The following is a 23,070-nucleotide window of genomic DNA, read 5'->3' on the forward strand; positions in this document are numbered from 1 at the left end:
TTCTTATCGATCCTGGTGGAGCCTCCTGCCATGGTCCTGCTAGATTGCCATTGCCAATACTGTTGTTGCTGTGCACCTGTCTGTCTGTCTGTCTGTCTGTCTGTCTCTCTCTCTCTCTCTCTCTCTCTCTCTCTCTCTCTCTCTCTCTCTCTCTTTCACCCCAACTGGTCGAGGCAGACGACCACCCACCTAGAGCCCAAGGATCTGTCCTAGGTTTCTGCCTTTTAACAGGCAGTTTTTCCTTGCCCTTGTCGCCAAGTGCTTGCTCATGGTGGTACTGTTGGGTCTCTGTAAATAATGTTTTAAAGAGTTCGGTCTAGACCTGCTCTATTTGAAAAGTGTCCTGAGATAACTTCTGTTATGAATTGGCGCTATACAAATAAAATTGAATTGAATTGAATTGAATTGAATTGAATTGAATTGGTTCGGCCAATATGCTCCCGATGCTGCGTCATTGGTGTGGGAATATGTATGAATGAGTTAGTTTCTGTTCGATGGGTGTTTGAATGAGTGAATGTGCCTCAAAGGGTGAATGTGGCATGTAGTGTAAAAAGCGCTTTAAGTGGTCGGAAGACTAGAAAGGCGCTATACAAGTACAGGTCCATTTACCATTTACCAATTTTCTGATGTTAAACTCAGACACAACTGAAGTGCTTGTACTTAGCCTCTACACCTCTAAAACACATTATCTAATGATATTGTTACCCTAGATGGCTTTACCCTGGCCTCCAGCACCACATTTAAGGAATCTTGGAGTTATCTTTGATCAGGATATGTCCTTTAACTTAAAACAAAGCAAACCTCAAGGGCTGAGAGAGTGTTCCCAGAGCCAGATTTCATCAAAATACCAACAACTTGCTTTGCGCTGCCTCATTTGAACAAACCTACCACCTGTTTGCTCCTCTCCTCCTGCACAATGCATCAAAATACTTATGTTTTGGTAGAATTTTTATGTTTTGTTTGATGGTGGTGTTCAGTTGAGTTTAGATCTGGTGACTGTGAAGGCCATAGTATATTTAGTCATATTTATCACCCATCTGTATCTGCAGGTCTGAAATATGCAGTTGCATTATCTTCTGGACTAATGATCTTTTTAGAAATAAAGTCGCTAGAGTGATTTGAGTCACTGAATGTAGCAACAAAGTCAGGCTGAGAACTATTTGCACCTGTCTTACTTTCACTTCATTTCCCTCAGTCCACTGATTCTGATAAACAGGGATATACATATACATGGGATTTAACTATTTTGAAATACAGAAACTGTGATTGCTTTTCGTTGGTCTGCTTCATATTTAGTATCCTTGCTCCATATGCAGTAGTTGTGAAGTGTGTGGTAATGCTATAGGTATCCCGCCTGCTGTGGGACCTGTTGGGTGATGTCTGTCAGCCTTTCTACTATGGACCTCTGGGCCTGGACCACAGCATCAGTACCAGGAGGGCTCTTAAGGTCAGTGAGCATATGCAATATGAAACATCAAAGTCTTTTTACACATCCTTGGGGAGTACTGCTGCATATGTGAGAACAGTTGTATGAAGTATTTGGGGCTTTTGTAGTTTGAAAATGAAAACAATCTGGGGGTGTGGAGTAGGAAAGAAGTGAGAAGTGAGCATGCCTACAGCCTTTTCCTCATCTCTGCGTGAGGCTAGAGGCTCCAGGCTACATATAACACTACTAGCATAGCATACATTACACACCCAATGAGTATGATGTAGCACCAGGTTTTGATGGAAAATAATCAGGGCTGTCCTCAACCAAAGATGTTCTTAGTTGTTAGTCGCACATTTATGATATTTATTTAAATATATATATTCTTGGGGCATAGTTCTGGGGATGAGAAAGAATGTTGTAAGTAACATAGTTAACTAGACATGGGACAATATGAAAAAAACAATAATGAAAATATTTTTAAAACTATTAATATAGCACTCAAATCACTAGACAGAGAACACATATATGTATTGCATCACAGATAGGAACCGCATCTCCCTGTTCTGTATTTTGGAATCTATACTATTTCCATACATCCAGTTTAAATTTTTTGGGCACAGCGGGCAAGCTGAGCCTTCACCCATGGTGACAGGGTTTGGATTTTGGAATGACTACAAAGATGTGGGCTCCCCCTTGGTCCATTGTTCAAAATAAATTAGGAAATCAATATAGGACTGTATGCTGGAGAGCTAGACAACTTTTTCAAGTCAAGCTTTGTGAGGATACTCTTTCAATGTGTCTTACCTTCAGCAAGTCAATAAGATGCTGCTGGGGGAGTGTATGTACCGGGACCAGCGCTGCCTCTCACCCTGGGCCGCCCTCTTCATCTGGGCTGTCCTGCAGAACCGCAGTGATATGGCTGTTTACTTCTGGGAGATGGTGAGAGTCACCTGTAGAAATTATTATTTTTAGTTTTGTGAATTGACTTTGTTCAGGGCGGCAGTAGCTCAGTGTGTAGGGACTTGGGTTGGGAACCTGAGGGTAGCCGGTTCAAGTCCCACAGACCACAGTATGGAGTGTGGACTGGTAGCTGGATAGTTGCCAGTCTTCACCTCCTGTGCTCTGCCGAGGTGCCCTTGAGGAAGGCACCTAACCCCTAACTGTTACCTGGGCGCCTAGGCTGCCCACTGCTCCTAATTTATATAATAATGTAGGGTCAAATGCAGAGGACAAGTTTCATTTCATGCATGTAAAAGTGCTGTAAATGGTGTATATATACTGTGAATATGACAATAAAAGACTTTCTTCTTCTTCTTCTTCTTCTTCTTTCTTCTTCTTCAGATGACACTGTTTGAACTTGACCAGTTTAAGGTGATGTAACAAACAGGCACCCTGTGTTTCTGTATTTCATTGTCAGGCAGGGGAATCAGTGCTGAGCGCTTTGGGTGGATGTAAAATTCTGAGGGAACTTTCTAAGCTCGAGAGTGAGACTGAGAACAAGCTGGCCATGAAGGAACTGGCACAGAAGTTTGAGAACTTGGCACATGGTAAGTCACCACTAGCAGCTCTGTTCTCCAGCAGCTTAGCCCAAATCTAGGGAGGTCCGGGAGCCCCTGGGGAGGGTGTTATTCCCATTCACAGTAACTATATTTCAAGCCAACTGAGATACTAAAATCTGTCCATTTAGGAAAAGCATGATAGTTGCCCAGGTTCTTCAACTGTCTTCATCATTCTGAAATAATAATAACCCCCGCTCCAGCTCCATCCCTGCAATTCTCTACATGTGTGGAGCTACATCCTTATCTAATCAAGCATTTCACATCAGCCATAAACAAAGTTGAAGAAAATCTCAACCAAATCATACACGTGCAGCAAACCAAAGGCTGTAGCCCTAGTAACTGATCTTTCATTTAATTATAAAAAATATATATCAATTATTCTTTGTCTCCCTCATTTCCTGTCATGTCATGTCTATATTAAAATGCCCCCAAAAATATGTAAAACCTGTTAAACAAACAATTTGTAATTTCTGCTGCTAGGGGGTCTCTTGCATCAAAACAATAACAAAAGATGAAGAAGTTTGATGACATTGGGAAGTAGCATGGGATCATGGGTGTTGTTGTCTTCACCACCATTGATATCATTGCAGTCAGCTTTTCCCAGTTAGGATTCCTTCAGTGTTCATCTGAATAAAGCAGTTCCACCTTAAAAATCAGTGTTTCTTTGACGCTGTTCAGGAGACAAAAAACGTCCTTCACGCGGTTCAAATATAGAGTTAAAAACCACAAAGATCTAAAGAGTGGATGGTAAAAATGTGGCTTAAAACTGGATAAAAAGTGTATGACAGTTTCATGCAGACAACCACAACTCTGATGCATGCACAAATGGGATATAATGCCATTGACCAGCGATATATATATCGATACGATACGATAAAATTACAAATTTCTTTGAGCTTGAAAATTGCTGGAAACATTTGGGATGATGAAAGTACATAACTCAATTATACCTTATCTTGAGCAATTATGAAGAACAAAATAAAAAATGTGTGTGTGTTCTGTGTTATTTGTGTGTTCAGATGTATTCGGTGAGTGTTACCAGAGCAGCGAAAATCGCTCCTTCACTCTTCTCATAAGGAAGTCCCCAGTGTGGGGTGGGGCTACATGCCTGCAGATGGCCATTGCAGCTGACGCCCGCCTGTTCTTCAGCCACGATGGTGTTCAGGTAGAGATGCTGTTTTCCTGAACAAATGCCAAGATCGTGTATGACAACTGAATATTGATGCATGCAGACAGTGTAAGAGAGCGTTATCAAAGAGTGTAATGTTATGTGGGAGCTGTGGTGGTGACGGTGGTGCTCTTTGCTGCAGTCTTTGCTGTCTCAGATCTGGTGGGGTGACATGGAGAGGAGCACTGAGGTTTGGAAACTGGTTCTCACGTTTTTCCTGCCCCCCCTCCTCTACACAAACCTGATGAGCTTCAGGTCAGTGTGATTATTGTGTCATTTTGCTTGCAAGTGCATGTTTGTGTGTGTCAGGGCTCTTTTTTTTGGTTTGTTAGATTGTAAACTCTGCTTGTCAAGTACATTTTATTTTTGCGCTATTTATAGGACACCCTATATCCTTTTTTTTTTTTTTTTTAATTTTGGCAAAAATTAATTTTGTTACACATCGTCTCACTCAGTTACAGCTGTACTACTGATAAAGTCACACATCATATTTTTGAGACTTTCCTTTCTTCAATTATCCAAATGTTGCCCTTCCAAAGTATTTTTATTTTTTTTAAACAATAGGGCATAGTTAACTATATATAGTCGAACATGGGAATCTCTTCACTCCATGGTTCACCAGAGTTCTATGGTAAGGAATACAAACAACCCCATACACATGCATACACACATGGGTACGGAAAGTATTCAGACCCCTTTAAATTTTTCACTCTTTGTTTCATTGCAGCCATTTGCTAAAATCAAGATGGGGTGCTGAGTGTACATTAATGAGAAATAAAATGAACTTTTTTGATTTTAGCAAATGGCTGCAATGAAACAAAGAGTGAAAATTTTAAAGGGGTCTGAATACTTTCCGTACCCACTGTATATCTACCTATATACCTACGCACACACATCTACATATATTCACATACATGCATACATAAAACAAGATCAAACAGAAACTTACATACACATCACTTATTTTTGATGTCAATACCTACATACCTATTGTGTCTAGTACATAAATCCGTTAATTATGTCAAAATCTCTTCAAACATATTGTCAAGTCCATTTAAAATCTGATCTAACTGGTTTGATGTATTCAGTCCACTTGGTCCAAATCAGGTAAAATTTTTCTTTTTGGATCTTGAGGGAAGATGATAATCGTTCCATAATATAAATTTCATGTATTATTTCTATCCACTGATTTTAGCCATCTCCTTGTGACAGCCTTTTAACTTGCTGCCAGAAGTATATGAGCAAGTTTCTTGTCGTTATTACTCCATCTATCTAATTGGATATCACCCATGTAAATAGTATCACATCTGAGAGGAATACTACTACCAAATACATTGTTAACATGTTTATGTATTTCTTGCCAGTAGTGGACAAGAACTTGGCAGCTCCAGAATATGTGGAAGTGGTTGGCATTGTTTTCCCCACAGAGCCTCCAACAACTGCTGCCATCTCCAAAATGTGCTTTTTGCTGTGGAGTAATAAAGAATCGTATAATATTTTTCCTGCAGAATTCACGCCACGTGGACAAACTAGTTGAACTCCATTGTATTGCACACACTCTTTGCCAACTCTCCACTGAGATGTTAAAATTACCCTCTTTCTCCCATTACTTTTTTATATAAAGTGAGTTACCTGATTTACATTGAAGAATACCTTTGTACATTTTGGAGATGATATTGCTGCAAGTCGTGGATTTAGATGCTGACAAAAATAGTTTTAGGATACCTGATTCTTCTGTTTTCAAAGCTTTGTTCAAGTTTTGAACGAAATAGTGTCGAACTTGAAGGTACCTAAAGAAATCGCTCTTTTCCAGGTCATGTTTTTCCTGTAGGGATCCAAAGTTTTGGAACGCCCCCTTGTGGACAAATGTGTAGTAGTTAGTAAGACCTTTTGTGGTCCATTTTTTAAATCTATCATCAGATCTGTTTGGCAAAAAGTTTGAATCGTAGGCACATCATCTTAACAATTTTGCACACCCTATGTCCTTCATGTAAATTGTGGTGGTCAGAAATAAGAATGTTTGGATGTGTGGGGAAATTGTTTAAAACAGATTTTCTCAAAATAAAATCATGACGCTGTCCATTAGATCCCAATATTGCATAAACACATGAACCATATCCAAGGCAAATACTTTCCCATCACAAATTGTGTATATAAAGGGGTTAAATTTAATTCAAATTCAATTCAGTTTTATTTGTATTAGACTTTATGTGAGTTAGGATTCTTGATAGAATTTTACCAATCTGAAAAACTCTGTAACATTTTAAATTGATGGCCTGCTGTAAATTCCAATTACCTTTAGCATAGATGTACAGCCTGTACATTCAGGCATATAATACCAGACCAGAACCCATCCTTTGCACTCCATCTCAGTTTAAAGTCATGTCTGACTTAAATTGCTGTCTTGATTGTCTTGAAGTCTTATTTTCTACCTCACAATACATTTCCTTTCCAACTATTGATTCAATCGTGCCAGTTCAAGTGTTAAATGTATAGTGTACTCAATAGCCGCATTAATTACTGATATACAACATACAACATGTGTAATGATGTAATGTGATATTAATCTGAAAATATAAATTTACTACCCAGTGTTTGATATTCTGGGTCTACTGATTTGACAGGAGTTGAGAGTAACACATACTGCTTCATTACAACAGAAAAACAGCACCCTAACAAAGTCACAAACTAATTCTATTTTTATCAAGTGTCCTGATGGTTTGACTAGAAAATAAAACATGCCAGGTTGTGTATGTTCATGTTACAGGGACCAAGAGGAAGAGGTTAAGTCTTTGGAGGTCAACCACATCAGAGACAATGAAAGTCTGGATGGCAATGATGCCACCGTCTTCTCTCTTGCTGACATTATACAAAAGTAAATACACACACACACACACACATATATATATATATATTTTTTTTTTTTTTTTTTTTTTTTATAAGTGACATAAATATGTATACAAAGTATGTTGATTTTCCTTCTCAGTTTTAACAAAAGTCCCTGATTCTTTGTTTGGGGTTGCAGTGAGGAAGACGCAGAAGAGTTCAGTGCTCTAAAAGAAAACCTGAAAGGTGGGTTTGGATACTGCTCTGCTTTTGGTACTTGCACTCAATGGTGCCTCTCTTAGGTACCATTTTATTTCTGCTGAACAATGCTAGTTGTGCTGTTCTGTCCTGAACTTACTGAAGCTGACCAGATTAATGAGCAGTAATGAAGATTAGGTAATGTGGGTCACATGCAAGATACAACTAGGACGACGACATGGGGAGAATCTTCGTACATAGATACCCCTCTTCCCATTTTTACAGGTATTTTGATGTGAGTACCACAGGACAGTTGCCCATCAAAAGATTTGCCCAGCTGACTTTTGCTCCAGAAGTTCATCTTGTTTTTGTTCTGTCAGGCCTGTAATGTAGTATGTATATAATATATTGCAGGTATATATTCAGGTCCAGACCCCCAGGTTGGAAACCACTGCAGTACAGCCAACTCAGTGCAGCTGTACATATACACAATATATACACACACACACACACACACACACACACACACAGTGATCACACACGTTCTTGTGTCCCAGATAAACGGTACACTAAAAAAGGCGAGAAATAGTCAATAAAGCGCAGAATCTTGATTCTGTCCACTAATTATATTCTATCAGTGGTCTGCACCACTATTCCCTTTTGGATGGAAGTGAATGTATGTGTTTTCTTTGTTAAGTAGACAGTATGTACCTAAAAAAGTGATCACTGAGTATACTGTATTTAGACATATATTTTGTATGACTGGATTTTGACGTCTTTTCCTATTTTTACTCTCTTACTTCAGACTCTTTGCCATCCAGCTCCAAGAGACCATTTATTGTATCCCGTTGGAGACAGTTCTGGTTTGCCCCTGTCACCTCCTTCCTTGGCAACGTGCTGATGTACTTCCTCTTCCTCTGCTTGTTTGCCTATGTTCTATTGGTGGACTTCAAGCCCCCGCCCCCTCACGGCCCCTCCACTCTGGAGTTTGTGCTTTACTTTTGGGTGTTCACCTTAGTATGTGAAGAGATTCGGCAGGTTGGTTCTTAAGACACTACCAGCGCACACATCACCATTTATTAAGCGGCACAGTCTACGTTAGTAATATTTGACACCAACATATAACTATATAGTAGGTTTTCAAGACGTTCTTTGTGTAATGCTTTGGCAATTCAGACTATCTGACCAAGCCATGTCCTTTGAAGGTCACCACCTTCAGAGGTTGTAACTTACAAAGATTAACTTAATTTATTGGCAAAGGTATGGTCTCATTAGCACCAGTCCTTGTGAAAATGTGCTATCTATCCCATTAACTTCCATTTAAAACGATGCAAGTGACAAATTCAGGAATGCATTTGCTGTATTGGTGCTAACTAGATACAAGTAAAACTAATTACGGCAAAACTAAAACTAAAAGTAACTGAGAGGAGTGAGTATTAGAAAAAAAAAATGAAAATAACAAAACTAGACCCAAAACCATGACATACATGTAAGTATGCATTGCTGGTAGCTTCATTTGCCCCCTGAAAACTGTAGTTCTACTGTTTACCTCGCAAAACTCGAGACAGAGGATGAAATGAATTCAGAGTTTTAAAATCCATCTTCATATTTAGATATAGCTTTGCAGGGTTTTGGTGTCTGCTGAACTTCAATCTCATGGATCTGTTAATCTCTGGTACCTGAGGCAACACACCCTACCTGCGCTTTTACCGCAGCCCTATTTTCAGTCTGAATGCTAATTGGACAGCACATCACCCAAAATACACATTTTTCTCACTGACACAGACACACTGTACATTGCACACATCCTTCCACATACAGTGTCTTGACTTTTCTCCCTCTGGCTGACAGACCTTCTTTGTGGGAGGGAATTTTGTGATCCAGAGAATGAGGAACTACATTCAGGATGTATGGAACAAGTGTGACCTCACAGCCATAGCTCTCTTCACTTTGGCTCTATGCTGCAGGTGAGTCTTCTGGCAAACTGACAGGAGGCAACAGAGTACTAAGGCATCATGTATTTGTGCTAACAGGCTTGGAAGCCAGTCAAGATTTTTCCATCATTCAGGATATTTCACTTTATATGTTTCATGGTGTAGATGAATATATTGCATGACATAGGATCGGTGACTGACTGCACTGTTCTGTTTTCCAGAATGTTTCCCTGGTCATATCAGTTTGGCCGAGCAGTGATGGCCATAGATTATATGGTGTTCACTCTACGTCTGATCCATATCTTTGCGATCCACAAACAGCTTGGGCCCAAGATCATCATTGTTGGCAAAATGGTGAGTGCACACACTGCAAAAAAAAATTTCTTGTATTAAGCAAAAAAAATCTGCCAATGGGGAAAGCCAGTTTTGCTTGGCTAGAATTCTTAATAAAAACCTAGCATGGAATCTTGCCACTGAAAGACTGTAACTCAGTTATTTAAGATATACTTTATTAAAATAAGTATTTTGGTCACTTTATTAATAATTTGCAAAAAATTCAAAAAGTGACTTTGGCTGCGTTTCATTAGTAGTTCAACATGCCCTCGTTCACTTGCCCTCGGCACTTGCCCTTGGGGGAATCCCTGTCGCCATCATAAGTGTCGTTCCAATTGTCTGGAAAACTGAAGTGAACTTGATGAGATGGACCCTCGGAGGGCTGAGGGAGCGAGTGAACAACGATGGTCACCCCGAGGTGGATATCACCCACAATGCATTGCAGTTTACGTCATTGACGCTATAACGCCGACGGCTGCCAATGAGTAGGCGGTCCATTGTGACTACTGACTCCAAGGGCAAGTGTGTTTCATTTAAATCCCCCACTCCTCCCCCACCAACTTTCCCTCCACGCTCCAAGTGGCCTCCGTGCGACGTATGCTGTTATGTCATACCAAGGGCTGAGGGTAAGTGAACGAGGGGAAGTGGAACTACTAATGAAACGCAGCCTTTGTAAATTAAGGCACCAGAAGCATTCTCATTTAAGATTAAATTTTTTATTGAAACTATGAAAAAAAGATTACTTTTGTAATGCAAAACCTGCTTGACAATATTACCTTTCTTTTTAGACAAAAATAAGACTTTTTTCCTAGAAACAAGGCTTTTTTACTTTCCTATTTTGTAGTGCACAAATCTCATAAAAAAAAACTACTATGGGCAACAAAAAGCAGGTCATAAAATCTGCTTCTAATTGACATTAATTCTGTGAGTAACTTGATGGCAAGCCGAAATGAATCTTGCCTGTCTGGTTAAAGTGCTCTTTGCAAGCCAGTGTCTGTACTCGCAATAGAGCACCAGCATCTCAGACCAGAACAATGGGCACAATGGAAACATTTTACCTAGCAGATAATCGTAGAACACACAATAAAACTCACCAAAACCATCTCTGTTGGTCTTTCCACTGTCCCAACAATCACCAACTCTGGTTTGGTCGAAATAAATCCTTAATGCACTAAATGCACTAAAGGGCACCTGCTGCCCAACCAAATTTGTAAACAAACCACAGAGAAGCTGCAATAGTAAAACAGGCAGTGTGTGACATTCTCTGCTCAGGACACCATGACCCCACTTTATCTTTACATAGCTAATAGTTCTTTGCTACCATATTGCTGTTTTAAGTCTCATATGTATACCCTTTAGGAGAGGGTCTGTGTTACTGTGATGCAGTATTTGCAGTTGATGCAGGTATTGTGACTTGTCAAACTGGCATATTGTTCACATACAGCACTAAAAAACATGTCTGTCATGGATACCTTGGCTTGTCCCACTGCTAATTTCTTGTTATACATCCACATTCCTCATATAGAAAATGACATCAGTGTTGTCCTAGAGGAAAAAATAACAAAAATAGACAGTTTAACCGGATCAGTGGTGTTATGTGGTGCTAATGAATGTTATCCCTATGATATATCCCTACCCTCCATGTGTTGGTAATGATGGCTGATGGTATTGCATGTAATGTGAACAGTAACTGCGTGTGTAAAAGCTCATGAAGAGATATTTTGCTAAGGTGCTAGTCATACAATCCTGCAATGCTACCTGTAACATGTTCCAAGAGGTCAGAATCAGAATCAGAAATACGTTATTGATCCCCGGGGGGAAATAAGTTTGAGAAACTGTAACAGGCAGCATGAACTCTAGGCGCATGCACACTTGAACAACAGATATAATTAGGACATCACACCAGGGCAGATCCTGTATCATCCATCTCTGGTCTCTCTTTGCTTCCTGCAGATGAAGGATGTTTTCTTCTTCCTTTTTTTTCTGGCTGTGTGGCTCACGGCCTATGGAGTGGCCAATCAGGCGCTCCTCTACTCGTATGATCCCCGCCCTAATTGGATTTTACGCCGAGTGTTCTACAGACCGTACCTGCATATTTTTGGGCAAATTCCCATAAATGAAATGGATGGTGAGTGGCTCAGTCTCTGTTCTTTTTCAGTTTCAGTTCTTTGGTTCCCTCATTGACTAAAGTTTCTTTCATCTAATTCAAACACAGCAAAGTTAATTTAATTAATAAATTATTTAATTAATCTCAGTGGTGCATAAAATAGCACAAAAATAAAATGATGTGTAATTATTGTCTAAAATTTGCCTCCATTCACTTATAATGTGCATATAAATCTAAGCAGTACACATACATACACATACAGCCAAAGTGGTTGGTTTGGTACGTTTTGGTACAGAAAGGGGGGTAAGGGGGGCTTTGCCATTTTTAACGTGCTTTTTATTTATTTGGCAAAAAAGTAGCAAAATTATGGCTAATTATAAAAGGAACATAAAAACTTGATTGTCAAATCTTAATTAAAATTAAAGCTGCAAGCAGCATTGGGCGGGACATCGCCATCGACCCAAGTGGGGGCCTGCTTGGCGGTCGCCCACCAAAGCCGCACCACGGCACATCGCCCCACGCCCATGCCCTCATTGCTGGAAGCCAAGGGAGACTGCACTACGTCGTCATGCGTTAAAGACAACGTGCAAAAGACTTACGCGTTCATAGCAAGACTTTTCATTGCGAACCGAGGAAATTCAGCACCACGCCACAGACACACCGTTTGACGCACAGTAAATAGTTGATTAACTTTTGATCACCAGTGTGTCTAGATTAGAGTGATTGAATTTGAAGTCAATCCGATAAAATCTGTAGGAGGAGTTAGTTAAAATAGAAGCCTTGAAATGCCGGAAATGGCATCACAGTTTGACATTCGATTCAGCCTGGCCAACTTTGACGGCATGCCACAGATACGCCCTTCAACGTACAGTCACAAATAGCACAACTTTTAATCAGCAATGTTTTTTGCCTGTACTGACCAATTTTGATGCAGATCCAATAAATTCCCTTGGAGGAGTTTGTTCAAATACAAGGTGAGTTAAAGCTGCAAGCAGCGTTGAGCGGGACCTCGCACTCTGCGCAACTCGGGGCGTGCTGTGGCCGCGTCACGGGCCATCGTAACACTTGCAGACCACGACATGAAAATCACACGTAAATCAGCTCAAAATCACCACGCAGCGCTTACTTCCTGTTGCAAGTAGGTGGCGCTACCACTATGTCTGAATATTGTCATGTAGACGTGTTCAGGGCGGGACTCTTATTAAACGTGAAGTTTCGTTGAGATCAGATAATGTACACTAAAGTTGTGAGGATGTGTTCAGTCTAGGACTGTTACAGAATATGTGAAGTTTCATTGTACACTGAAGTTGAGTACTATCTGTTCATGGTGAATGGTCGAAATTCAACGGCGTGCCACGGGCACAACTTTTAATCGTGAATGTTTTTAGATTGCGCTGATTAAATTTGAAGTTGATCTGATAAATTCCCCAGGAGGAGTTCATTCAAATACAACACGAAAAATCACAGAAAATGAGCACGGAATTCAAAATGGCCAACTTTGAGGGCATGCCACGGACACGCCCTTCAACTTACATGCACAAATAGCACAACTTTTAATCAGCACAATTTTTTGACTGTACTGACAAATTTTGAAGTAGATCCGATAAATTCCCTAGGAGGAGTTTGTTCAAATACAATGCGAACAGTTCGCCGAAAGTGAAAGGTCTCCGCACAGTGATTTACACTGCCACCAGAGCGCCACCTAGTGGCGGATATTTGTCACATTTCTTAGCGAGCCTCAGGGAGCCGTGGGCAAGCATTGTACCAAGTTTCATTTTCATCACACGTGCCGATGTGGAGATAAAAACGTTTTACTTTGAAAGAGCGCCACCTTGTGGCAGTAGCCTCAAATTGTTCAAGATTGTGCACGATGCCTAAGGACGACATGGGGAACTATGGACCCAAGCTTGGTGTCAATCGGTCATACCAGTGTGGACAAATGGTCCACTTCCTTTTTTGATGAAAAATCTTCAGGAAGTCTTAATTTTATAGCGTGCTTATTTTTTGGAATTTCAAAAATGTTCAAATTACTTTTTTTGCCAGGGCGGTCCCCAGGTGCTAGGTGAAAAAGTTTGTGCGAATCGGACAAAGCGTGTAGGAGGAACACGGAAAAAAATGTTTAAGGACATTGGGGTATGGGTCCAAGAGGCTTTTCGGTACGTCTTGGTGCATTACACGTGCCCACCAAGTTTCATACATATCGGTGAAATGTGGCACTTTTTTATATGCTTTTTATGCTACAAACACTACAAACACCAGTCTACACATGCCCCATGAAAATCATATTCATAACTATTATGGTCTATGCATAGTACCACTTTGTTATTTAAAGTCATTTTTTTTGCCTTTTCTTGGCTTTATTTTTATAGAGACAGCTGTAGAGAGACAGGAAGGGTGGGTGGAGAGAGAGGAGATGACACGCAGCAAGGGGCCGCAGGTCGGATTTGAACCGGGGCCGCTGCAGCAACTCCATATATGGGTCGCCAGCTCTACCGACTGAGCTAACCCGGCGCCCGTTGACACCTTTTTTAGCGAGCCATGCCTAACCATCGTACCAAGTTTCGTTTTAATCACACGTGCCGATTTTTTGAAATATCAAAATACTTTAAATTATTTTTTTTGCCAGGACAGTCTCCAGATGCTACGTGACACGTTACGTGCAAATCGGAAAACAAAAGTGCATGGATGGAACACGAAAATGTAGTTTATGGACTTTTCGCACTGTAGCGGTAAAAAATTCTTGGCGGAAATAGGCGTGGCCTATATGGGGAGATGCAGCTCCATTCACCGAACGCGTGGATAGAATGTTTTTGAATGGAGACAAACGATCCGGGAGTTATTAGCCTAAACCAGGCCTGACCACTTTTCCAAATAAAATTGCACTTTCATATATGTTCAGGGGGGCAAATTAGCAGTCAAAGTTTACTACAAATAATAATTACTTTAGCAAAAACAATAGAGCCCTCACAGTGTTTGACACTGGCTCGGTCCCTAATAATAGATTTTCTAATTAGTGCAAACACAAATGCTGAAATCAAATGGACAGGTAAATACATGCCTTTCTATTCTTTCGACCACTTAATACGCTCACTCACCCCATTCATGCACACTCATACACTGATGGACAGCATTGGGAGCAATTTGGGGTTCAGTATCTTGCTCAAGGACACTTTGACATGCAGTGAGAGGAGCTGGGGATCGAACTGTCAACCTTCCGTTTAGTGGACGACCCGCGCTACCTCTGAACCACAGCCGCCCTGCATATACATATACCTGTTACTCCTTGATGTGCTTGTAAATGTGCTGCATAGATTCTCACATGTTGCTTCATTGATCTTCCATCTAGCTGATAAACTGGGGGACATGAACTGTACAAACGACACAACACGAATTGAAGCAGGAGAGGAGCCCTGTATGAACACCAATGCCAACTGGCTGGTTGTCATTCTCCTTGTCATCTACCTACTGTTTACCAACATAGTTCTGGTCAACCTACTCATTGCTATGTTCAGGTACGCACTGGCATTTAGAATTAATTGTTTCAGTTCCAGTGGTGTTCTACCAATTAAACAGATTTCAAACAGAGAGAATGTCATACATCATGGGAACCCATTGTTCAAGCATTTTAGCTCTCTACAGGCATAATGAGATATTCAATTTACTGTCTGCAGCTATACCTTCTCAAAGGTACAGGAACACAGTGACACCTACTGGAAGTTCCAGCGTTACAACCTTATTGTGGAGTACCACTCGAGGCCCTGTCTGGCACCACCCTTCATCATCATCTCACACCTCCACCTTTTCATCAAGAGATACATCCGCCGCATCCCCTCAGTCAAGAGCAAACACTTTGGTGAGAAATTGCAAGTAGAGCATGCAGACAGAAAATATGATATAGAAGGAAGATGAGCATTTAGCAGGGAGCAGTAAATAAAAGACACAAGTATGGGCAAGGTGATTAAAAAAAGGCATTGTGGCCCCTGGTTGTCAAATAATGAATTAGCTCTTGCACTGGTTCTGGGTAAGTCATGGAGTTTGACCAACCAGTCTATATGTGTTTGGTTAATTTGAAGACGACCTACAGCTGTATCTTGGGGTGCCAGGACAGTTGCTCCAAAGTCATCTGGTCCATTTATAGCCAAGAGAGCTGTCTCTGCATTCTTGGTAGCAAGTCAAGTTGATTGTCAGTTGATGTGGGGCTCTGCCAAGGTTTCATTTAGTCAGCATTTCTGTTAGTTCTGTGTTCGAGGATTGTCCTACTGGCTTTTACTACACAGTGACGCAGGTCAAACCCAGCTGAATGGGACAACACGCGTACACCCCCCATCAAAACTGGCTTTGGTCTAGGGTCATTTAACCGAAAAGAACTGAAAAAAGTGAGGGAGAGAGAAAGGGAGGAAAGGAAAGCATGCAAGACAGGTGCAGAAAGACCAAAGAGGTGAACCTGGCCATTATTGGATGTAATACTGTCTAATTCAGTGGTTTTCTGCAAGCTGTATGAGCTATACTGCAGACTGGAGTCACTAACAATGACAACTGTCTCATATGAATAGGTCCAGTACAGGTTGAATGCACATTGGCACGCCTGTGACATAGGTCTGCTGACTGAAAGTGGTATTTGTAAGCCTGTAACCTGTAGCGCACACTGGGATGGTTGATTGGGAAGGAGTTGGTTTGAGGGTCAGTACCTCCAAGTTTGAGAAACAATGGATTGCCTCATCCAGGTTAGGAGCCAATTGACCCTTCTAAGGTCCCGCCCCTTTTTCTCTGTGCTCCAATAACAGTTGAGCAAGCCTCAGTCAACTTCCTCCTTTCCTGTACTTTGACATGCTATGTGCTAGGCTTGTCTACTTTGCAATGACAACCAGATTTTAAATGTATTGGTATTGGTTATAGTATTGGTATATGCTTAGGAACAGCAGCCTGTTTTTGTGTGGGACTCATTGCCTGAGCAGTTATTTAGTTAGTTGTAATCTTCAACTTCACCGCTAGATGCCTCTAAATCCTAGCCTGTAATCCTCCGATTAGGAGGAGCTCAGAACAGAAGCATGTTGAAGGGATCCAGTTAAAGTGGTCTGACCAGAATGGTCCACAGACTTCTGTGCGTCTGTGTTCCTGTTCTCAATCTCTATAGATATCCGCATACATGCGTATCCATGTGTGCTACTCTTGCCCTCCCACCAGTCCCTCTACTAATCTTCTCTGTCCTCAGTTTTGGAGCTGCGGGGGAGAAAGGCCAGCCGCCTCAACACATGGGAAGCTATCCAGAAAGAAAACCTCCTCTCAGCTCATAATAAGCAGCAAAGGGACAGTGACAGAGCACGACTCAAATGTACATCTGTCAAGTAAGTTGTCTCTGCTATCGGAACATCTGTAATTGTGAGTTAAGGATATTGTTACATCCCGAGCTATGGCCCAACGTCAGCCATGGGATTTTTTTCTATTTAATACAAAACATTTTTTTTAACAAAATACTAGGTTGATGACACAATTTTCTCACATTTTTGTAAAAAACAAAAGTGAGATTGAAGACAAATTATGGATGAAAAATATCCTTTTATTTCTCAAATCAAAAATGTTTTTTTCTTATATTTTCTTTATGAGATTATAGTATCCTTTTTTTATTTCTGAGGTAGGGTATAAATTGTCCAAAACTATGCACATTTCCTTTTCTTGGTAAAAGTGAAACTAATGTGTGCCTTCATTATTGGGCCTAGACACAGCAATTAATGTGAGTGACATAGGATGTAGAAAAAGGTAAAATCAAAAGTAGATAGCGCCCTCTGCGGTTTAAAAAGAGTATCACAATTAATTTTTCACCTCACCTATTTGAAGCTTTACATATTTGTATCGTGATTTAACTGTCTCGAGATATATCTATACATTTGTAGTTGTGACTTTATATAATGTTAAAAGACATGTATGTGTAAGAGCCTAACACAAACTCAAACATAATATAGAACGTAGAATATAGAGCCCAGCATCAGCATTAGGTGATAACATATTGGTACTGGCGTATATGTCAACCAATAACTAAAATGATAATGTGGTTCATAAATGAAACAGTGTCCGCTTACACTGTAAAATGTCTCGCTCACTACATGCAGTACCTTGGCCACAATGCTTTATAGCAGTTTCTTAAAGGTATCCTTGTTTGTTTATATTATGTGTTTGTATAAAATATCACTGACAATGTAATCTTACCTTACCGTTTCAGTTCAACTTTAACTTTTGTTTCTCATTTACTTACAGAAGTTTCAGAAGTACTAAATGCCACTCTGGCCTGTTGAACTAAGCTGAACTCAGACTGACATTATAGCTGAGGTTTGCAGTTGTTTATATTTTGTGGGTGTTTCTTTCTGCAGGGTGGACAGTGTGCTGAAGCAGATGGCAGAGATCCGTGACCACGACCAAAGGTTGCGGCTGCTAGAGACAGAAGTCAGTAATACCTTAATGCACAAGCAAGATCTAGTGAGCCTAACCTGTACCAGTCATCATCAGTTATACTGTAGCCTATAACTGCAATCCAGGGTCTTCTTAAGTCCAGAAAATGTGGTTGTCATTGGTTTGTTTTATCAATTAATTCTTTCATTAAGAAATCTCTTACAAAGATATCTGAGCAAGAGGCTTTTGGTGCTTCTTCAGCACAGTGGAAAACTGAATATTTAACAGGTTGTCCTTGAATCTATTGTATGAATAAAATTTTCCTGATTAAATCCGCTGTAAGTCATATTTGCTGTAACTTTTACAATATCCTGACAGTAGTACATGAGACAGATAATCTGTGATCATCCTAGTGCTTTGCAAGAATCCACCGGGCCTGAACGAAAACAACCATTTAGAGCCGAGAAAAATAGTTGCTTTTGGAGTCTCGTTCCTAGGTCATCAAATACAAATCATTTACGACCTAGGAATGAGACTCAATAATCAACTATCTTCAAGCCTCCCACCCAAAGCGTCAGTATTTGCGCAACCTTGCAATTTTGTCAAAATCATCGCAACTATTCCACAAATTTTTCCAATTATTGTAGTTGTGCATTTCAACAATCATAGCAGCCCCCTGTACAAAACATTGAGCTATACGTCACCAGACTACTAGCTAGAACAATTTTATTCTCATTGGAACAAATTGCCTTCAATTTTATAGTATACCAAAAAATTATTAAAAAACAATTTTTGACATTATGACTTTCTTCCACAATTTAATAGCAAAAATGCATTAAAAAATTGCAACACGCACTGAAATGTTTTCTAAAATCTGCTGTGAAATCAGGCGTTTTGGGACACAACAATCCCAAAGAAAGGCTGTGAAATCTATCTTTTTTGGCTCTGATTGATTGGATTCGTGAAAATGCCATTAAGAGCACTGGGAGGAGCAGAGAAACCAGATTTTTAACAGACTATCTGTCTCATGTACTACTGTACTACTAAGTGAAAGTTTCAGCAAATATGAAAATATTTTTTTATAAAAGTTATCTACTGCAGCTTTAAGTCAAACAAAATAAAGACTCTCCCCCTTTTGGCTAAATTTAGTAGGTGTTTCAGGTGTTCAGGTTTAATTGTGTCTGGTCCCTGTATGTATGGTCAGTATTGTATCTGTGTGTAGAGTTGTGTCTGGTTTCTCTGTAGCTGTCGGCTCTGCCTGCTCAGCACTCATCCGTCTCTGTCTCTCTCCCAGCTGGAATACTGTTGTAGCGCCCTCACCTGGATGACGGACGCTCTGTCTCAGAGCAACCTGATAAAGGCTAGCTGCCCCCCTCCACACCTCAGAGGTAAAGTCACGGGACATCATAACCCTTTAAAGGAAACTGCGTTTAGTCTTTTGTTTGCAATAGTTCACTGGGACAGGCAGCATGAGACCATCCCGCAGGTTGCAGACAACTATTAAAGGTTTTAATAAAATGATGTGATCGTATCCAAATGCATTACAATATAACACAATATTATAACAAATATTTGATTTTATGGGCTATTTATTGCCTTTAATTGATAGAGACAGCCAAAGGTAGACAGGAAAGGGGGGAAGAAAGAGAGAGGGGATGACACAGGGCCACAGGTTGGACTCTGCAGCAAGGACTCAGCCTTGGTACATGGGTCACCAGCTCTACCAACTGAGCTAACCGGGCACCCACAATATTGTAACAAATATGAATAGTAATTGTCAGATTGATTATTCTGTGTAGACACATAGTAATCTTCCAGAGGCACAGTGTCTGTATCTTCTCTGCTGTATTATTGAAGGATCCTATTTGGGATTAATTAAAGGTTTGTATTTTTTCGATTGTAGATACGACTCCTCTGTCTCCAAGATGACTCCAGGATCTCTTGGACACACACACACACAGTTTACTCAGGGCCTAGTTTGCTATTTTGCCAATCATATAATTTGTTTTACTTTGTTGATTTCAGATGTGTATTTTTGTGTATTTTAATTAAGACAAATATAAATGTTTTTACAGTGGCTCCAGCATGCACTGCTGTCTGCTATAGTGCCTCTTTTGACCCTACCAGTAGGAGATGTCAAGGTCTGGAATTTTTAAATGATTTTTATTATTATTATTATTATTACACCCAGGGGCTAAACAGAGCTTTAAGAGCAAAGGTGGGGTAAGCCATTATAGGTAATGCAATTCTAATACAATACACTTTGTGCATATTCAGTGTCTCTCCTCGTAGTCCGCTAGCTTTCCGATTCTAAAGTTAGGAATTGGCTGACTGAAGCTTTGCTGTTAACAGCATCTCCGCTCTCCTGAAAGGTAAAAGGTCATTGCCTGGGTCTCGCAACAAAAACAGCGAGAGTTGGACATAGACAAACATGTCCGACAACACCAACACGTTTTACAGTGCACCATCAAATCTAAAATTGAAAGTTTGGAAGACATTTGGTTTCTATAAGAAGGGACAAAAAAAAAAGATCTGTCAGATCAGACAGCTATTAAGTACAGCGGTATCACGACAACTCTTAACACTCACCTGGTGAGACGGCATGGTGACACCTATGCAGGCCACGAGGAGTCTGTGGATGCTAATACAGCTAGCACAAGCAAGAACACGCAAAACACAGATATTAAAAAATGTTCAGCCACAACTGGGCGAGGTCTAAGGTAATCATGGCAGAAAGTTGGTTTTTTTTTGTCTGTGTCTATTGAAAAAGCAATAAACACAATGACATATAATTCTGAAATTATATATTTGTCTTTCATTTTTTTCCCATAAAGAAAAAAATTCTTGGGACTCCCTGGTATTCTATAAAATATGTGTATTTGAAGGTAAGCAATGACACTTTTATAGAATTGGCTTATTTTAATTTTAAATGGAAAATACATGTCTAGAACTGATTTGATATGATGCAATATGATGGTTCCATATTAAAATGCATCATCTCTGTATCGTATCATAGCCCATGTATCTGGATACGTATTGGGTCATCTTAGAAGGGAGAGATGCACACCCCTAGTAATGATATATCACGAGACAGTTAAATTGCGATACAATTGTGTGAAGATTCAAATTGGTGAGATTAAAAATTAACCTTGATGCTCTTTTATTAACAGCTATCTACTTTTGACTTTGCTTATTCATTGGCGTCTTGTACGTCGACCGCAAGATGCCAGTTTCACAAATAAAAGAAAAAATTGTTTTGCACAGTTTATGTCCTACCTCAGAAGATTCTATAATTTCATTATATCAGGGAGAAATATATTTTGTAGCTTTTTGTCTGAGAAATCATATTGACAAAACAAAATCATACTGTGAACCGAGTATCGTGAATTGTATCGTGAAACGTGAGTTGAGTATGTTTTTACATCACTACTTGTGATGTTAACTATTTTAGCAGTATCGCTGTCTGTCTGAGCTGGTGGGCTGGCTCTGGGAAACTGTCTGCACAGCAGCAACTGTAGCGACAGTTTGCTAATACATAGCTATCCTAATTTACATTACTAGTTGTCGTTGTTTGCACTGTATCAGGGTATTTTTCATGCTATTGGATTCCTTCAGAATCACTTACCCCACCTATAAGTTAGACAATTGTCACCATTTATGAGATAAAATGTTATGATAAATGATAAATCCTCCGGTTTCCAGTCCCCATACTGCTTTTTTATTAACCTTATTTTTCGCAGGCAGCTGTTTTCAGTGACAGAGGTCTGCAAACACTGTACAGTACCTGCACACCATCCAGACAGCTAACAGATAGTTAGAGGTGGCTGCTGAACAACTGTCAAGTAAATGTTATTTTTATATAGCCCAAGATCACAAATCAGAAACAAGATGGACAGACATGCAATAGATAGTACAGAATAGTTCACCAAATATCAAGATAGAAGAGAAAATATATACACAGACTGTTGCTGAAAGTGCTCCTGAGCTGCCTCAGCTCAGTGTATAGAGGATGAGAGGGGTTGTCCATGATGGCTTTCAGCTTCCCTCTCATCCTCTTCTCAGTCACAGCCTCCACACCACAGAGTTTTTAACACCAGCACAAATCTAAACTAAAGGTTATAAATAAACAGTGGATAGGAGGCAAACTGAACATGGCAACAAAAAGGGACAATGAACTAAATATATATATACCTTTCTAGACCTTTTTTACAGCAGCCATTTTGAAATAGGAGGGTAAATACAGGTGTTACCAATGATACTAATTCTGTTCCAATTAAGGTCAAACAGAGTCATGGTGTTGCTACTATTTCATGTCAAAATGACTGCTGTGAAAAAGGTCTATTTTAAGTCAGTTGCTAACCCTTGTGACAAATAAGGCTGCACTCGGTCGAGACAGACGACCACCCACCTAGAGCCGAAGGGTCTGTCCTAGGTTTCTGCCTTTTAACAGGCAGTTTTTCCTTGCCCTTGTCGCCAAGTGCTTGCTCATGGTGGTACTGTTGGGTCTCTGTAATTAATGTTTTAAAGAGTTCGGTCTAGACCTGCTCTATTTGAAAAGTGTCCTGAGATAACGTCTGTTATGAATTGGCGCTATACAAATAAAACTGAATTGAATTGAATTGAACTTCCTGCAGTTGATTCACAATGAAAACCTTACAGTGGTTTAAAAAGCTTTTTAATGTGAAGCAGCAGCAGAAAATGTTCAGTTTCCATTAGCAGTAGCTTAACAAAGCAATTCCAGCTACAATGGTGGCTATGGCAAAAAAGACAGAAAAAAATGATGGCCACTCCATGGACTGTATGCAGCGCCTTGTTGGACAATTGACCCTTCCTACGTCCTGCCCCTTTGAAAACTTCCTCCTTTCCTGTACTTAGATATACTATGTGCTAGGCTCATTTTGAAATGGTTAAAAGATAAAAGCAACATAGTCACATCTTTAGTTAGCTAATAGCAAAATGCTAACTAATTTGCTAGCTAATCTACATCACCAAGGCTTGCTCAACTGCTATTGGAGCACAGAGCAAAAAGGAGCGGGACTTAAGAAAAAAATGACCACTTGATAGCGCCTTCAGTCCCACCACAAAGCGCTTACACTACGTGCCACATTCCCCTTTCACACATATTAACTCAG

General features: G+C 40.1%; 2 protein-coding genes and 1 long non-coding RNA gene across 3 annotated transcripts in view; 2 read left to right on the top strand and 1 right to left on the bottom strand.

Moving 5' to 3' along the window:
• Nucleotides 1–20,741, top strand: part of trpm4a (transient receptor potential cation channel, subfamily M, member 4a) — a 46,251-nt gene extending 25,510 nt beyond the window's left edge. Inside the window, exons 12-28 of the mRNA XM_051386834.1 lie at nt 1,346–1,447; nt 2,240–2,368; nt 2,847–2,976; nt 4,008–4,153; nt 4,299–4,411; nt 6,924–7,031; nt 7,182–7,228; nt 7,986–8,218; nt 9,032–9,147; nt 9,336–9,468; nt 11,401–11,575; nt 14,901–15,066; nt 15,226–15,407; nt 16,767–16,899; nt 17,920–17,992; nt 19,233–19,326; nt 19,842–20,741. Of these exons, the coding sequence (XP_051242794.1) occupies nt 1,346–1,447; nt 2,240–2,368; nt 2,847–2,976; nt 4,008–4,153; nt 4,299–4,411; nt 6,924–7,031; nt 7,182–7,228; nt 7,986–8,218; nt 9,032–9,147; nt 9,336–9,468; nt 11,401–11,575; nt 14,901–15,066; nt 15,226–15,407; nt 16,767–16,899; nt 17,920–17,992; nt 19,233–19,326; nt 19,842–19,867 (2,106 nt within the window). The 3' untranslated portion in view covers nt 19,868–20,741. The remainder of the gene's footprint in view (nt 1–1,345; nt 1,448–2,239; nt 2,369–2,846; nt 2,977–4,007; nt 4,154–4,298; nt 4,412–6,923; nt 7,032–7,181; nt 7,229–7,985; nt 8,219–9,031; nt 9,148–9,335; nt 9,469–11,400; nt 11,576–14,900; nt 15,067–15,225; nt 15,408–16,766; nt 16,900–17,919; nt 17,993–19,232; nt 19,327–19,841) is intronic.
• LOC127355793 (uncharacterized) overlaps nt 1–23,070 on the top strand; it is a 56,421-nt gene that overhangs the window by 3,762 nt on the left and 29,589 nt on the right. The gene's annotated exons all lie outside the window — the stretch shown is intronic.
• LOC127355831 (uncharacterized) lies at nt 128–22,555 on the bottom strand. Its single transcript, XR_007881846.1, has 2 exons — nt 22,347–22,555; nt 128–189 (listed from the first exon to the last, which is right to left on the bottom strand). It is a non-coding gene; the product is annotated as an uncharacterized LOC127355831 (long non-coding RNA).

Source organism: Dicentrarchus labrax, unplaced genomic scaffold, assembly GCF_905237075.1.
Source record: "Dicentrarchus labrax unplaced genomic scaffold, dlabrax2021, whole genome shotgun sequence".
In the NCBI taxonomy this organism is placed as follows: Eukaryota; Metazoa; Chordata; class Actinopteri; family Moronidae; genus Dicentrarchus; species Dicentrarchus labrax.